Raw genomic sequence first — 18382 nt, 5'->3', positions numbered from 1 at the left:
TAATAACCAGTCCATGTCCTGAGCAGAAATCCAACAGATATTTGCCATTATTATTAGCTTTGCTCTTTTCTCCAAATTTTCCTAAAATATTTTTGTATGTCTCACAATCATTTCCTACTCTGCTATTTAGATCCCCAACAAGGACCAACTTTTCCTTTTTCATTGTGTCAGTTGCTTTTTCTAAAGCCTAAAAAATTCTTCCACTTCTACCTTAGTAGAGCTTTCTGTGGGACCATAGGCACAAATAAGTCTCATTGTCCAGTTCTCCATTCTCATATTTGCCCACATTATTCTACTTGAGACTGACTGCCATTCAATAAGATTAGCCTCGTATTTTGTGTTAAATACTATGGCTACTCCTTCTTTTCCTTGATTGTCATTGCCTGAATATAACATTTTGTATTTATTGCTCAGAAAGATCTCACCAGTTTTTGTCTTTTTTGTTTCAGTCACTCCTATTATGTCGATTGCCATTCAGGCTTCTTATGTTGATAGTCCCAATCTTTTAACTCTGGTGATGTTGAGTTGTGTGTTGCAAAATGTAAGGTTTTAAAATTTGGAAAAACAAAGATGGGATGCAGAATTTATGCATGGTGAGGATATATTGTTGGAGGTTGAAGAAATAAGAGATCTGGGGGTGATAGTGGATAAGGATATAAAATTTAGGGGACACATAGCCAAAATTGTGAAGATGACACAGGCTTCTGGGAATGATGCGGAGGACACTGATGTGTAGAAGTAGGGAGATTCTTGTTCCATTGTATAAGGCTTTGATTAGGCCATACATGGACTATTGTGCCCAGATTTGGTCACCTGGTTTTCAGAAGGATGAAGAGATATTGAAAAAGGTCCAAAGGCGATTGACTATGATAGTTTCTGACCTCTGGAATATCGAGTATGAGTTAAGATTGAGAAGATGTAATTTGCAGAGTCTGGTGGACAGGAGGAAGAGGGGATATATGATAAAGACCTACAAGTTGGTAAGGGATTGTTATAGGATCAATGCTGGAGAAGTTCTATAGAAAATAGTGGGAGATCAGGGGAGAACCAGAGGTCATTCCTGGAAACTGTATAAAGAGGGTGTGAGTAGGGGAGTGAGAGGCAGGTTTTTTCTGTGCAGAGTTGTAAATGATTGGAATGCCTTGCCCGAGAGTGTGGTGTCTGCAAGGAGTTTGAATGTGTTCAAGGCACAGTATGATGAGCTGTGTGTGTGTGATAAAAGGACCTCCCAGATGAGTCTTTGACTCCATGAGGTCTTGGGATAATAATAATAATGTCCTTTTACAGTATGCCAGCAAACTCACCAAGCCTGCTTCTTTTCTTTCTTTTGTGTCATCTGTCTCTGTTCTTTATTACATCTCCTTCACAAAACATTCTTCACCAGATAAGTTTTATCTTTTTACGCATTAAGTTGTCCAGGTAGTCATGATGGTTTTGGGTACGTCCACCAATGAACCAAGCAAGCCTTATCTAACTGAAACACCTCCATACCATTACTGAGCCTTCACCAAACTTGACAGTTAGAACGATGCAGTCCTGCTGGAACTGTTCCCCATAAAAATATGAGGTTCCTTTTCCTATGGCATCTTATACCCAGCACTAAGGTGATATAGATTATTTTTAATGTTTAGTATTGATAATCTTAAAGATTCACTGGTCGCACAGCTGTTTCAAACTCTTGGTTCTCATCAGAGATCATTCAGAAATATTCTGAGGACAAAAACCTTTTCAACACTTGAAATCTCATTGAAGTTGTTTATCATAAGTGAGTCTGATTGGTACATAAACTTAACTGTAAAATAAAACGACTTGAAAGGTTTTATTTGGCATTAAATTTATTCAAGGAGAAGATAATAAATACGTTTTATTGTTTTATGGCCAAATAGCAGTTATCAGTTTCAACTTGTTCTTTTAGGTTATTTTCCTACAATTTATACACAGATAAAGGGTTCATTTGGGAAAATACAACTTCAGACTAGATTTCTTGTTATTGAGAAGGTTTCTGTCTGGTCTCATGTAAAGTTTAGAATAGCTCTCAGGTCATTGAATCTCTTAATCAAAATCATTAATAATTAGCAGTGCATTGGATATACACTATGTTCACAAAAGTATTTGGATGCATAGTTGTGGTCAAAAAATGCATTTTAATTATATTTCTAGTACCTAGTGGAACTTGCCTTTGACCTGAATGGCAGTAATTACTCTTCAGGGCATGCTTTCAACTAATTTCTGATATATTGCAACTGGAATATTCTTCTATTCCTCGCAGAAAGCTAACCCCCCCCCCCCATTGCTGATGATGATGACAGCAGCTGTGGTCTGGAACGAATTGTGTGTTCTAATTCATCCCAAAGATGTTCAGTGGGGTTGAGGTCTGGACTCTGAGCCAGCCAGTCCAACATTTCACCATTGTTTTGTGGAAACTAGTCTCGGACATTTAGTGTAGAATAGCATGGAGCATTGTTGTGCTGAAACATGAAAGGATTGCTGCTGAAATACTTCCACAGTGCTGGAAGCATGAAATTGCCCAGGTAGTCATGATGGTTTTGGATATGTCCACCAATGAACCAAGCCCTATTTAACTGAAACACTTCCATACCATTACTGAGCCTTCACCAAACTTGACAGTTGGAATGATGCAGTCCTGCTAGAACTGTTCCCCAGGTAATCTCCAGATCCAAAGATGACCATCAAAGTGAAACATTTGGAAGCATGATTCATTGCTACACTGAACCCTTTTCCAGTCATCTACAGTCTAGAAACAGCGTGAAAGACAGTCAAAACATAATTTGGCATTGAAGCGGGGGTGATGATGATGTGTGACTTGTTTACAGTAGCTCTGCCATGGTAACCTGAGGAATGCAACTCTCTGTGGATATTCCTGATGCCGACAGAAGTCCTGTCATAATTTTCCAGGTTGACTGCAAGATCTGCCACTGATAATGTGCAGGATGCATGCTCAAACATTCTGAGACTGAGCTCGTCAATCTCAGTGAGTGAGTGAGTGTCAGTGGCCTCCCAAGATTTTCCTGCTATGGTAGCGCCATCAATTTTCCATGTATGAATAACATAATCAGTGGTGGATTTCAGTATAATGAGGTGGGTAACAATGTTGGAAACAGATTGACCACTAATGTGACACCCAACTACCATCTTACATTGGATGTCTGTGAGTTCAGCTGAATGTGGCATCTTGACATCAAGTACAGTGCAAAACATGCAGCGCATCCCACCTTTTTATTACCAGACTTATGCAAACACTCCCTAAATATTTGAATGTGGTAGGATTTGAAATTTGCATGACATGTAAAGTGTCTGAATACTTTTGTCAACATAGTGTGTATGTGTGAGATCCTGCACAAAATTAGTCATCTTTTAAGTAGTGCATTACTGTTGCAACTCAAATGCTGAAAGTTGTATTCCTGAGCTCTTGGTTTGATCTTTTTAAAACTAAGTTTCAAATGCTTTTTATATATATATATATAATTTTCTTTAAAACAATGAATATTCATTATCTGCTCTTTTAAAAGTTTTTTTATGCCAAATGAAGACTCATACTTTTCTGTGTTTCTGGCAACAAATTTCCCATATATATAAACATCTTTGGGGTGTTGAATGGATTAAGAGAGAGTGTTTGCATTATCTACTTCCTTAAATACTTCCCTCATTCTTTGTTCATATTAGCTAGATAAAGAGAATGTTTATAGCTGGCATTCACATAGTTTTGTGATCATGCCATCAGTTCAAGTTGGCAGGATAACTGGAAAATATGGACAAACAGAGGTGCTGATGCAGTACTGTTAACGTGCAAAAATCACATGCTAAGGATACTGCATTACTGTAAATTTATTGCCAGTAGGTAGGAATGTAAGTAGTAAACATTAAGTCACAGGAAGGCTAAGGTGAGCTAATGATGTTTAAGTATATCTATAGCACATGACCATGTTTGTTGTGTAGATCCATTAATCAGAAAACACAGATGCATTTACCTTAACATCTGACTAGGATAGGGTGGATGCATACCATGTTAGACACAGAAAACATCTGTGATATAGATTTCATAGCTGTAACATACTGAAGTGTTTCAGCTGACTGTTCATCACAAACTCCTTGGGATACTGCATGAAGTCATCTTGATTAATCAGATACATCATGCTTATTAATGATGTCATTCACATACTGTGAAACAGACATGAGTGGGTAAGACATTATAACCGAATGTTCTGGAATACCTACCACACAGTTCTGATCTAGCAGTTAGTGATTTCTATAATTTTTTAGCCACTGAAGATTCACCTTGCTAACATGGAATTTTCAACTCAGTAATGAACAGTGCTACTGTTTTCCAGTTAAACATGTAACACTGATTTTTTACTATATCAGGATAAATGTCTTGGAAAAAATGCATAAGCTTCTTTGGTTATAAAACATTCTAGTTAGGTGGGTAAATAACTTGTGTGGAGTCAATGTGTATCATATATGCTGGCCAGAATGGTCTTTCATATAAGAGTGCTTGTTACCTTACCATTTTTTGAAATGGTTTCATCTAACAAAACATGATCAAATGAAAATCCTTTGTCTTATTCTTTAGGCAGCTACTTAATGACTTGGTTAACATTTGTTGGAGTAATCTATTTTGAATACCTGACAGATGCTATTCCAGAGTTGATGTTCAGAACAAAACACCAAAGCAATTTGTGGAAATGTAAGAATAAGTTTTTTTTGTTTTTTTTTACTCAAGAAAAAACAAAATTAGGACACAGGATTGTTTTCACTCCATATGTGTGAAGCCTATGTAGGATTGAAATTCGTTTTATTTAGTTTTATTCACATAAAGAAGTTTTATTCTGTATGTGAAAATGTATGCTTTTCTTGTTTATTTGTTTAGTTTTATTACAGCTGAAGCAACTAAGGCTGTGAGACCATTGCACTGTGTGCATTCTCTGACCATTGCCTATGTTTTATGAAAACCTCAAGGAAAATGTTGCCTTGATATGCAACTGGCTAATTCACTTTAATTTGAAAAATCCTTAAAAAAGCCTTTTTGACCAAAGGACATCATTTTATTGATTGAACTGTGTAGACTTGCTACTTATTCTGGTTAATGCATAAAATAGTTAAACATTATGCATTGATCATGGAACTAAATTTACATAATTTACACAATAGTGGATAACAGTTTTAAATATGTATACAATTTCATCAGTTTTTTTTTTTTTTTTTTTTTTTTAAATTTGCATTTTAGTCTTATTTTTTGTGAATGTGTCACAAAAGTAAAAAATTCTTAGATGTTATCGGTTTGTTTTTCAGACACTTCAACAGCATACACTTAAAGAAAACTTGAAAAGCAAACGTGAAAAGATGATGAAATTGCGATTAGCTAAAGTTCGCCATAGAAAAAACATGAAACCTATAGAGCAAGAAATTCAAGCAGAAAAAGGTATATTATGTACATTTCATTTCTGTTTTGCTTTGACTTAGTTTTTAATGGTACTTATGTCATAATGACAATTATTAGAAACAGCATGTTATCACAAGAATTAATAATAATCATTTTATTATTGCAGATGTTTCAGCCTTAAATTAACAGACCATAATCACTGCAGAATCACATACACAAGGTGAAGTACAAGCAATAGATATCACTGTTTCCGTTGTTCATATTTTACCTTTTGAATGCTTGTGCACTGATGATGGCTTATTAGTTTCAGGCCGAAATATTTGCAATAATAAATTATTATTGTTAATTCTTGTTTTTCTAATAATTGTCACTTTGACTTAGCTTTTGAATATTTTGATCCTTGAACTTGTAAGCTGTATGTGCTCATATGTGCACGTGCATGCACGCACACACAGAGTTATGCATTGATCATGGGAAATAAATTTACTTAACTAATAATGGATGATACAGTTTTAAAACTATATATGTATACGCATTTTCATCACTTCTTTCTGTTATTCTGAAATCTTTTTTTAATCATTATATAGTTTCTGGTTCCTGGGCCTTAAGGGTCAAAGCTGTATAACTGAGAGGAGACCTCCACATAGCCTTTAAAGGAATGCGGAGAACCGACCAGGACTTCTGACCTAATGTCCAATCCTCACCTTCTCATGGTGCACCCTGTTGGGTATCTACCTGGATACTGAACGAACGAGGATGGGCTGGCAATTTGGGATGAAGCCAACCAAATTGTATTCCTATTGGTTAAACCAAAATACAAAATGATGGTACAACATGACAAACTTTCATGCCAGCTGGGGCGTTACCCGGTTAAACAAGGCTCCCGTTGTTTTCGCCAGGGAACCAGGGTGAACAGCGAAAAGTCAGCTACTGGAAAAAATCTGAAAACACACCCCAACTCAACCAGAGTTAAAGATTCGTACTATCAACATAAGAAGCCTGAATGGCAAAGAAATGGAACTAGCTGAGCAATTAGATAAGTACCAGATCAACATAATAGGGATGACTGAAACAAAAAAGACAAAAACTCGTGAAATCTTTCTGAGCACTAAATACAAAATGTTATATTCAGGCAATGACAATCTAGTAAAAGAAGGAGTAGCCATAGTATTCAACACAAAATACGAGACTCATCTTCTTGAATGGCAGGCAGTGTCAAGTAGAGTGATGTGGGCAAATATCAGAATGGGGAACTTGACAATGAGACTTATTTGTGTCTATGGTCCCACAGAAGGTTCTACTAAGGTAGAAGTGGAGGAATTTTTTGAGGGTCTAGAGAAAGCTACTGACACAATGAAAAAGGAAAAGTTGGTCCTTGTTGGGGATCTAAATAGCAGAGTAGGAAATGATTGTGAGACATACAAAAATATTTTGGGAAAATTTGGAGAAAAGAGCAAAACTAATAATAATGGCAAATACCTGTTCGATTTCTGCTCAGGACATGGACTGGTTATTACTAACACCATGTTCCAACATAAAAATGTGCACAAATTCACATGGAGAGAAGAGGCAAAGAATAAGAAAAGTCTCATTGACTATGTTATTGTTGATAGTGGTGTTTTCTCCCTGGTGCAGGACACCAGAGTGTACAGAGGATTTGAAATTGGAAGTGATCACTATTCAGTCTTGAGCAGGATAAAATTGAATTTCATATTGAAAAGAATAGCATGTAAGAAAGATTGAAAGCAAATAAAAGTTGAGCAGCTCTCAGATATGAATTGTAGACTAAAATACACAAAGATTATTGAAGAAAAAATGAAAGAGTTTGAGAACAAGAATGAAACCTTGGAGATTCAATGGTAAGCCTTGAAGAAAACCCTGATTTATTCAGCCAGAGAGGCATGTGGTGAGGTTGTCTGCAAGGATAGAAAAATCAGAACTCCATTGTGGACACAGGAAGTTAAAAAGGCAGTGAAGGAAAAGAAGAAAGCATATGAAAAGTTCCTGGCAAATAAGTCAGCATATGCTCTTAGAGAATACAAAGACAAATGTAAGAAAACTAAATAGTGTGTAAAACTAGCTAAACAAAAGTCATGGGAGGACTTTGGCAAGAATATAGAAAATAAATATCAAGAAGGTGGCAAAATATTCTGGAGGTTGTTGAAGAAGCTTAGGAATGGAGGAAAGAGTGCTGTAAAAGGAGTTTGAGATGATAAAGGTGACATGAAAACAGGAGAAAAAGATATCCTTGAAGTATGGATTAATTAATTTGAAAAATTGCTAAATGAAACAAGCAGTGATGACAGCACAGTGATAAAAAACACTGACTAGGCATGCAGTCAGGAATCCATATCCATCCTTGAAGTAGAAAAAGCCATCAAAGGCTTGAAATGTGGAAAGGCAGCAGGAGTAGATGATATTCGACGAAATGCTGAAGTTTGGTGGTATAAAAGTCTTACAGTGGCTGCACTGCATAGTTCAGAAAGCCTGGACAGAGGGACGAATTCCCAATGATTGGAGTAGAGCTCTCATAGTACCCATATATAAAAAGGGAAATAAAACTGAATGTGAAAATTACAGAGATATATATCCCTACTGAGTGTTCCTGGTAAGATATATGCAAGGATACTTGAGAAATGGTTGAGAAGAATTGTGGATGAAAAGCTTGATGAAGAACAAGCTGGATTCAGGTCAAATAGAGGCTGTCAGGATCAGATCTTCACTTTACAACAAATAGTGGAGAAATCATGGGAATATAACAAAGATCTGTATTTAAGTTTTGTCGATTTGGAAAAGGCATATGACAAGATGCCAAGAGAGAAGCTATTCAATATGTTACAGTTATATGGTGTCAATGGGGCATTATATCAAGCAATACTTAGTCTTTATTTGAGTTGTAAGTCAGCAGTTAGAATTGAAGGAAGTACAGGAAGATGGTTTAATATTAAATCTGGTGTGAAACAAGGATGTACATTATCCCCTCTGTTATTCATTATCTATATGGATCACATTATGAAGCAAAGTGGTATTAAACATGATATCAGAATTGGAGATGTTAATGTCAGCTCTTTGCTTTATGCAGATGATGTTATACTTCTAAATAAATCCGCTACAAGTCTGCAAGATTCTCTGACTAAATTGAATAGCTGTTGTAATAGATATGGTATGAAGGTCAGCAATAAAAAGACAAAGACAATGAAAATAGGCAGAATCATCGAAAATGTCAACTGTGTTGTGAATGGAGAACCTGTGGAACAAGTAAAACATTTCAGCTATTTAGGCACGATTTTTAGTGAAGATGGTAAATTAAATGTAGAAATAGACATCAGAATCAACATAACTGATATGGTAGGAAGTCAATTGAATAAATTCATATGGAATAAGAGAGAAATTAGTCAGAACACTAAATTAGCTGTATACAAGACAGTGTTGAAACCAGTTTTAACTTATGGATCTGAGAGCTGGGTCAGAAGTAAAACACTTGACCAAAGACTAGAGACCGCAGATATGAGAGTCCTGAGAAAGATTAGAGGCGTGAACAGATGGCATGAATGGCAATATCATATTAAAAACGACAATATTAGGAAAGAACTTGACATTGTCGGCATCCAGGAATGCATTAGCAGAGCTAATCTCAGATGGTATGGTCACTTAAACAGAATGGGCAAGGAAAGATTAGCAAAACAAGTTCTCTGCCAGGTTGGGCAGGAAAACGACCCTGAGGAAGACCAAGATATAGGTGGATTGAAACTATACAAAGTGCCTGAGATGATAGAAATATAAGATCTGGTAATGTTGGAGTCTTGACAAGTAACAGACTGATTTGGAGGAAAATTGTAAATAGGAAGCTAGTAATGATGTAAATTTTTCATGTAGTACTATCATATCCTGTACACCCCTTGAGGGTACATGGCAATAATTTGATGATGATATTTGGTCTTTGTATATTTAATAAACATAAAACTTATTCTTATATAAGACCATCTGTTTAATACACCTATGTACAAGAACATAGTTGTATTAAACAGATGGTCTTATATAAGAATAAATTTTATGTTTACAAAGTATTTGTTATTATCAAATTGTTTTCTTCACAGAATTGTATTAATCGTTCTCCTCTTGGATTTCTGTGTCCCCATGCTGGAGAGAACTTTTCTGAGCCTACTTTAGTGTTCAGGTGTTATTAAGTGCATTTTGAATGTCTTCACAGAAGTGTTCTACATCTTCATCTGTGTCATCAGAAATAGGTGCATATATATTTGGACAATAAAAATGTTAAAAGGGTAAGCTGCAATTTTTAATGCAATTGCTCTGTCACTTATGGGCCAAAATCCAAGTAAGTACTGGGCAATCTTATTTTTAGTATAAATGCTACTCCATTCCTATGACTGTCTCTCTCCATGAATATATAATTAAATGACTCATTCTGTTTATTTTTCACTGTTAGTCCATTTGACTTCACTGTTATACCAGGAAGTAACAGTGAGTTCTTGTATAAGTTTATATAACTTTCTAGCTTAAGAATCTTAAATTCTTAAGAAACCTTAAGAATCTTCTCTTAAGGTTTGCTTTCTGCAAACCTTAAGAGAAGATTCTTGGTTTTTAGACATGAAAGATCAGGAGATACCTTCCCCAGATAGTTTAAGGTATTTTCTTCACAAGCTATTTTCATAGTATCTGTATTACATTCCCCAGTTTCTTTCTCTTCTTCTTCTTCCATGTAATGTTTCCAAGAGACAAGGTCCAACCTTGTCTCTATTGCTTAAATCCAACATGGTTTTATGGTTTACTATGGATGGTTATGTGTGATGAGGTTCCTGTCTCAGAATGTGCTTGGACAATGTCACATTTTGCTGTCATGCCTTTGTTACTATTGTCAGTTTAAATCAGGGGTCGCCAAAGTTATTTGCCCGTCGACCCCTTCAACAGTTTCTTGACTTTTTATCAACCCCCCTCTATTTTACTATTATGTAATTATAATAGGACAAGCAAAAAAAGATGCTTATGTCAGTTTTTAGATTGTTTATTTTATAGTTAGTGTTTATTGTATGGATAATATAGTATATATTATTATATTACTATTACTACTACCATTACTCTCACTAGTAATATCACTGGTATTACTAGTGATATTAATAAACTACTGGTATTAATATCACTCGTATTACTACCAGCGTTGCTCAACTCTTCAACATAGAGAAGTTTAGTTCGTGAATGAATAACGATTGAATTATAATATGTATGTTGATGAATTTTAGAACATTAACTCTCACTTGTATGTCGATGCGCAAAAATGAGACTGGGATCGAATACTTGTAAGTATCAGTAAATAAGAACCACGCACGTGTTGCAATCTCGCTCCCACTGCGCTGGCCAGCAGGAACCACCAACATCCGTTTATTGGTAAATATGGTAAATATTGGTAAATACATCATTTTGGCCTACTTGATTGGCCTCAGTAACTATTTTCATGACCTTTCTCCATCTTACAAGTCCTATTCATGGACTTGTAAGATGGAGGTACTGATCCCACGATTCACTCTTAATTGCGTTGTCATTACCTCCATGTCTTTTGTCATGGAGGTAATCCAAGTTAACCGAATTAAATATTACCTATACAATGATGTCTTATATTTTTCTGTCGACCCCCAATTGACCCCTGAGCCTGAATCGACCCCCTAACAATGTTATATCGACCCCTTTGGCGACCACTGGTTTAAACGTTTGTCATCATGCTTTTTTATGAAGAATAACTAAAAATCAGTTGTTGACTATCGTTTCTTTTTGTCTTGGTGTGATGTATTAAGAGATTATTTTAGTGGAATTGTGCAAATTAAGATATTTGAGAAAGGAAGTACATGTTGCTATATCTTATCCTAGATGGAAAAATGTTGGTATTATTAACACTCATTTTCTCAGAATATTACATATGATAATATTACACAAATTTACAAAATATTTTAGTAAGGAAGGATAAATATCAATCTCTTAGCCAAATAACTGTCATTTACTTCAGTTAGTATGTATAAATGCACATACAAGGTTGGTCTGAAAAGTTCTCGGCTTTGACCATAGATGGCAACTATTGCCAAGATTTTTTTTTTTCTAAATTGGTACATCTGTCATAAGCATCCATGTGAAATTGCAAGTCATTCTATCAAGAAGTTTGTTTTATACAGCTGTCTGTATCCCTTGAAATGGATAAAATTGAGTATCGTGCAGTTGTAAAATTCTTTGTACAAGAAGGTTTAACACCAAAAGAAATTCATTCGAAGTTCATAAAAGTTTATGCGCAATCTTCTCCTTCATTTTCGGCAATTAAGAACTGGGCTGTCGAGTTTAAATATGGCCGTACCAGCCTTGAAGATGATCCACATGAAGGATGTCCATAAAGTGTAACAACACCAGAAATTATTGATCTCTGCACGATATGGTATTGGATTGTTATATTACTCTTTTTCTATATTTTCCCTTTTAGCCTTTAAGGTTAGTCTATACTTAACTCGTTGTTCTCTTAAATCTTTCCCCTTTTTAAACAAACAAAAATTTTGGCTGCTCTTAAAGTTTAATCACGTGTAGGATACTTAATGATTAGGGCTTTGTCCTAGAACGAGACGCGGCCATTAAACACATCTTCTGAGACAGTCCACCTGATAAGCATTGACAAATTTATTTTTTAACTGCGCAAGCCAATACCGAGGATAGATGAGATTCTTATCCAGGATGGCTCTCTCAGAGTGATACACAGTAACTAAACTACGATAAATATCTAACTTCTGTTCGCTATATTCTTGCATGCAGTCGTGGTCCGCTTCATTAAATTATACACGTGGGTTCTTCCTGCTAAGTTCGATAATATTTTTTATGAGTGGTTGTTTGAATTCATATACTAAACCAGATCAGGCAGGTACTAAGAAACATATTTATTAATTAAAGAAATGATACATGAAAGTCTTACTACTAGGTAATCTGAATCAAATTTTAGTAAGACCTCTGGTTCATTACTACTAATGAAATACATGAACAAATTTGCTTTTACCACCTCTATAAGTAACTTAACATTATCTCATCACAAGTTATCACACATTCTACACTCACGTGGTCACTGGTTATAACACTTAACACAACACAATTAATTCATACAAAATAAATAGAGCCCTTCTAGGCAGACAGTTCTCAAACAAAGATGGGTCTATGCTAAGTTGGAGGCAGTTCCTAAAGTTGCATATAATAAGTCCACTACACAAATGTTTTTTGGAAAACACACAATTCCTTAACTGGAAAATATAACACAAGGGTCTAGATTACCATCTCTGAAATGATACTCGCTCCTTTCTTCTGCCTTGTCTGGGCATCAAGGCTTCTTCTCAGTCTGCTGCTCGTCTGGTCACCTCCGACAACTGTACGGCCAGATTCTCAGCGGGAAGGGCGATATGGCTCAGGAGCTTAGCCAGAACGGACGGCATCTACTTGGTTTTTCCGACACACGATATACCATAGCTATCCTAGTCCAAGGAAATAGCTAGCCCTATTCCATACGCTGCGGCAGACGACTCATACCTTCCACAGCCAGCCTGGAACGTCTCTGTAGGTGCGGACTGGACCAACGTCCGAGAGGTCAGGAATCAGGAAAGCCTTGAGTGTGGGTTGCTTGTCCTTTTTGTTTTCATGCTCTTCCCGGCGTTTCTCATATATCACGATGCCCGCCAATGCGGTCACATAGGTTTTCGTCACGGCGTCGGATGACCGGCGAGTCAAAGTGCGTGAAATTGATGAGACTATAGGCATTTCAAACGAACGTGTGGGATATATTTTGCATGAAGAATTGCAAATGAAAAAGCTTTGCTCAAGATGGGTGCCTGCTCTTGCTAACAGCAGATCAAAAACGCACTCGCATGAAAATCTCTGAACAGTGCTTGGAGCTTTTTAACAAGAATAAAACTGATTTTGTGCTTCGATTTATTACTATGGATGAGACTTGGATTCGCCATTACACAAAAGAATCGAAACAGCAGTCAAAATAGTGGACAGATGCCGGTTATTCAGTGCCAAAGAAGACAAAATCGGTTCCATCAGCAGGAAAGGTCGTGGCATCGGTGTTTTGGGATGCAAAAGGTATTTTTTTTATTAATTATCTTGAAAAGGGTAAAACAATAACCAGGGAATATTATTCCGATCTTTTAACTGAAAAAATTCATGAGAAAACACTTGGTTTGCAGAAGAAAAAAATCATCTTTCAACAGGACAATGCACCTGCCCACAAAAGTGTTTTGGCAATGGGAAAATTAAGGGATCTGCACTATGAATTGTTGGAACATCCACCCTATTCCCCAGGTTTGGGGAATAGGGTGGATGTTCCTCTGACTTCTATCTCTTCCCGAAACTAAAACTCTTCCTTGCTGGTCAGCATTTTTCTTTGAATCAAGAGGTGATCGCAGCTGTAGAGGAGTATTTTGCAGATCTTACTGAGAACCACTACAGGGATGGAATAATGGCACTGGAGCATTGCTGGAATAAATGTATTAGTCTTAAGGGAAATTATGTTGAAAAATAAAAATAATTTTGAAATTATAAATTTGTTTTTTCATTGTTAGGCAGAGAACTTTTCAGACCACCCTCATAATTAACTGGATGCTTTAAGTGAAGATTCTTTTCCCTTGAAACTCAGGTTTTTTCATTCTACAGATATTTGCCAGAAGAACACACAATTAACAGGTATAATAAGACATAATGGTCTTATAGATTTAGTTTGTTTTCAGAAGAGCTTTTAAGGAAAATCATTAAATCTGTACATTGTTGCATGCTTGCACAAAACAGTTAGTAGATGACAAACGTATATGAACTTACTATAAAGTGCACATCATAATTTCAACTTGAAAAAACGAGTACATATGTAGAAGGATTATGAACATCTGTGAGCATTGTTGATGCATCAGACAACATAAGTTTGGTAGACTTGCTGGTTATTGAGTTTGAGTATAATCTTGTCTATATGCATTTGTTTCACACTACTGAAAAGTGGGTAGACTCGTGGACTTGTCTGGTACCCACTACAAATGGTAGCTGGGGGTTTCCTGCCTGCTCTTTTCTAAACAGTACTAGTTCTCCCTCCATGTGAAAGTTTTTATTTAAAAATTTTGAAGTTGAGATAATTTGAGCCATTTTTTTACTCAGTGAATAACATTAAGGTCAAAATGGTTGTAAAAAAATTAGAACAAATTTAAGTGATAGTATTTACAATGTTAAATTTAATCTACACGTTGTGTATTTGATTACATTAAAAAAAAACTAATTGAGAATTAAGTCTAGAAGAATACTTTACATGATTATATAGTTCTGTCTGGGTTTAAAATGATTGGATAATATTTACGTATTTATTTTTATTACCAGATGATTCTGAATCTGATGCGGAAAAAAGCGAGATTGAGGAAAAAATAGCTAAAGTTGCAGAAATTCCACCAACAGAGCTAATTACTAAAGAACTTAAAATTAGACCTTGGGATATTGGAAAGAATATGGAAGATGCAGTATGTATTAGGAAAGAGATATCTAAGAATGGTAAGTAGCTAAAGGAGTGAAAATAATTACATGAATTTTACAGTGAATAATTACAAAGCTTTTATTGCACTTGAATGTTAATTTTTAATGAAAATGATGGTTTATTGTGTTTCTAACTGAAAACAATGAATGAAGAAAAGAGCTTAAAACTATTCATTTTGGCTGACCCTTTTTAAAAGGGTGAGTAATAAATAAGTAATATAATAATAATAATAATAAAGTGAATATAAATAAATAATAGCTGTTGGTAGAAATATCAGATATAATCAGAATAAAATTGTTGCATTGAGTTCATTCACCCAAAAATTGTTAGAAGTGAGACAGGGTAGGATGAAGAAACCACCTGACAGGAATAGAGATTGAATGGTATGATATTTGTTCATGAAGATAGAAAAGGCAAAAAAAGAGAAGTGAGGTGCTGTCAGCGATAGAAAAGGAGTTGTGTGTGTGTGCATGGTAGAGAAAGTGGAAATAGTGGCAGTGGTTTTGAGGCAGTATGGTGCAAAGTACAGACAGATAGAATGAAATACTCAGTCAGATGTTGACATAAATGGGATAATGTGGAGGACAGTGAATGTATAAGTAAATTAGCCAAGCAAATAGGAAATGGATGATCATCATCGGGCGATTTTAATTATGACAATACACATAGCCTCCAAAAGTAAAGAAAACGAATTTCTCGAGGTTTTTGAGGAACAGCTACCTTAGGCAGTATGTAACAGACGTCATGCAAGAATTGAGGATCTCATCAGCGTATGTCATTATAAATGAGACGTTGACTCTCCCTCTGGTTGGCGATAGTGATCATAAAGTAATTACTTATATGGTTGCATCTATATGAGGACCTCTGTGAGGAAAGGATATATGTGGAAGAGAGAGATTGTAGCTGTGTCATAGAATAAGGAGTTAGGTAGAAAGAAGATTATTGCTGCTTGGATCTAGCCAAAGTAATGTCTAAATGTATTCTAAAGATCAGATGGTTGAATAAGGTTGGTGTGAAATGGGCAAACAAAGAGATTAAGCATGCTGGATGAGGAAGACATTACGGAGGTATCATAAAATGAGTGGCAATAATCAGTTTCATGAGGAATACAAAGAACAGGCAAAAAAGCTGACTTGGTTGGTGTGGGTAGAAACAAGTGCAGTGTGAGCAGCTGTTAGCTTTAAATATAATAATAAGATAGCCTAGCAGTTCTTTTAATATGTAGCAAGCAGGAAAAATAAATTATGGAAGATGATATTGGTTAGTAAAAATAGTACAAGGATAACCACTGCAAGGATGTAGTTGAGATATTAAATGACAGTTTATAAAGATATTTCATTGTCAGGAATGTAACATAAGGATTGTGTGTAACAAAGAAATAAATACAGAAATTCATAAAGAACTAAAAATAGACTCAGTATTTGACAAAGTATATGAATATTGAAGGAATGGACAGTTCAAGACCTAAAAAAAAAATACTCTGATACCACCCATTTGGAGGATTTATAAGTAAGGGGGATGACCAAGGAAAAGATGGAAAGAGAGTGGAACAGGCCACTGGGTCTAAATCCCTGAAAGGATAATAATTACAATGATGAATGTAACATGCATAGTTTGTGGAAAGGGAAGAGGAGAGGCCAACTGTGAGTAAACATGATTTACGGGTAATTGTGAGGAAACTTGATGATATACCACCATGTGTTTCAAGGGATTGTGCCAAGGAGTTGCCATCTGCCTTTATATACTTGTTTCATATGTCTTACATGGACCAAGTTTCAAAGAAAAGAAAGGAAGACAAATGTTTGCACATATGGACTACTGTGCACAGATTTGGTCACCTGATTTTCAAAAGGATGAACAGATATTGCAAAGGTTTCAGAGATAATTGATTAAGGCAGGTTTTGGAATGTTGAGTATGAAAAGAAGGTTGATAAAATGCAATTTTATCAACCTTCTAAAATCTAGTGGATATGAAGAAGAGCCTCTGTAGCTCAGTTGGTATAGACAGTCCTTTGGTTGGGAAAACGTGGGAAAACCTAATTTACAGACAGAAGAATGCTTCTGTCTGTAAATTAGGGCTAACCACTTAATCCTTAATCCTGTCTAGGAAGCAAAGAACCTTTATCAGGACTTTTCAACTGGAGGTGAGCTGGCCGATCTCATATGGAAGTGGTAGGTTTTTTTGTCCCATAACTATGCAAACCACTCAGTAGAACACACACACAATTTACAGACAGAAGAATGCTTCTGTCTGTAAATTAGGGCTAACACTTAATCCTTGAATTATGGTTATGAATTTTTTGATTCCATAGTCTTAAGATAATAATTATCCATTTGTTTTATATACCACATAATAAAGAAATAGGGCTTTTGCTTTGAACTTAAATTATTGAAAACTTACAAAGTACTATAAACTTGGCACAATTAAGTGACTTAATATTTCATTATCTAAAAGATGTGAACTAGAGCCTCTGTAGCTCAGTTGGTATAGACAGTCCTTTGGTTTGGAAAACGTGGGTTTGAATCCTGTCTAGGAAGCAAAGAACCTTTATCAGGACTTTTCAACTGGAGGTGAGCTGGCCGATCTCATATGGAAGTGGTAGGCTTTTTTGTCCCACAACTATGCAAACCACTCAGTAGAACACACACAATTTACAGACAGAAGAATGCTTCTGTCTGTAAATTAGGGCTAACCACTTAATCCTTGAATTATGGTTATGAAATCCAAGGGTACCTGTGGAAGGTCATGAGCACTTAAGTTCCAGGGGATATGCTAGAGACGTAAATTTGTAAATGGTTTTTATCAAATTAATGTTGAAGAGGTTTTTCACTGAATGGTAGGAGATAGTGAGTGAACAAGAGGTCATGCCTGAAGCTGTATTAAGGCAGATTTGAGCAAGAAGTGAGAAGTAGGTGTTTCTGCATGGAGAGTGGTGAATGATTGGAATGCATTGCTTGAAAGTGTGGTAACTGCAGAGAATGTGAGTTTATTTAAGGCATGGTATGATCTTTGTGTGTGTGTGTGTGTGAGAGAGAAGAACCTCCCACAGTGATTCTTTGATTCCATAGAGTCTTAAGATAATAATTATCCATTTGTTTTATATACCACATAATAAAGAAATAGGGCTTTTGCTTTGAACTTAAATTATTGAAAACTTACAAAGTACTATAAACTTGGCACAATTAAGTGACTTAATATTTCATTATCTAAAAGATGTGAACTAAAGAGTATGTATGTATTAAAGAGTATTATATACTCTTAAAAGCACCTTTTATAGGTGCTTTTAAGAGTTCTACTAACTGATATCAATGGTAAAATGTTAGTAGTAGCAATCTGTGTTTGAGTATCTTAAAAAGTTCCATTTGTAGTTTTTAGATAAAATTCAAGAATTTTATCTAAAACTACACATGGAACTTTTTAAGATACTTCATGGCCTCCA

General features: G+C 35.6%; 1 protein-coding gene across 1 annotated transcript in view; it reads left to right on the top strand.

Annotated features, from left to right (window-relative positions):
• LOC150094272 (coiled-coil domain-containing protein 174) overlaps positions 1-18382 on the top strand; it is a 108880-nt gene that overhangs the window by 64292 nt on the left and 26206 nt on the right. Inside the window, exons 8-9 of the mRNA XM_090412101.1 lie at positions 5311-5440; positions 14792-14959. Coding sequence (XP_090268227.1) covers positions 5311-5440; positions 14792-14959 — 298 coding nt within the window. The remainder of the gene's footprint in view (positions 1-5310; positions 5441-14791; positions 14960-18382) is intronic.

Source organism: Typopeltis vanoorti, chromosome 22, assembly GCF_054136105.1.
Source record: "Typopeltis vanoorti isolate ZY-2024b chromosome 22, IOZ_Tvanoo_1.0, whole genome shotgun sequence".
Classification (NCBI taxonomy): domain Eukaryota; kingdom Metazoa; phylum Arthropoda; class Arachnida; order Uropygi; family Thelyphonidae; genus Typopeltis; species Typopeltis vanoorti.
Note: the sequence above shows the minus strand (reverse complement) of the source record. Positions and strands in the feature narration are given on the sequence as shown.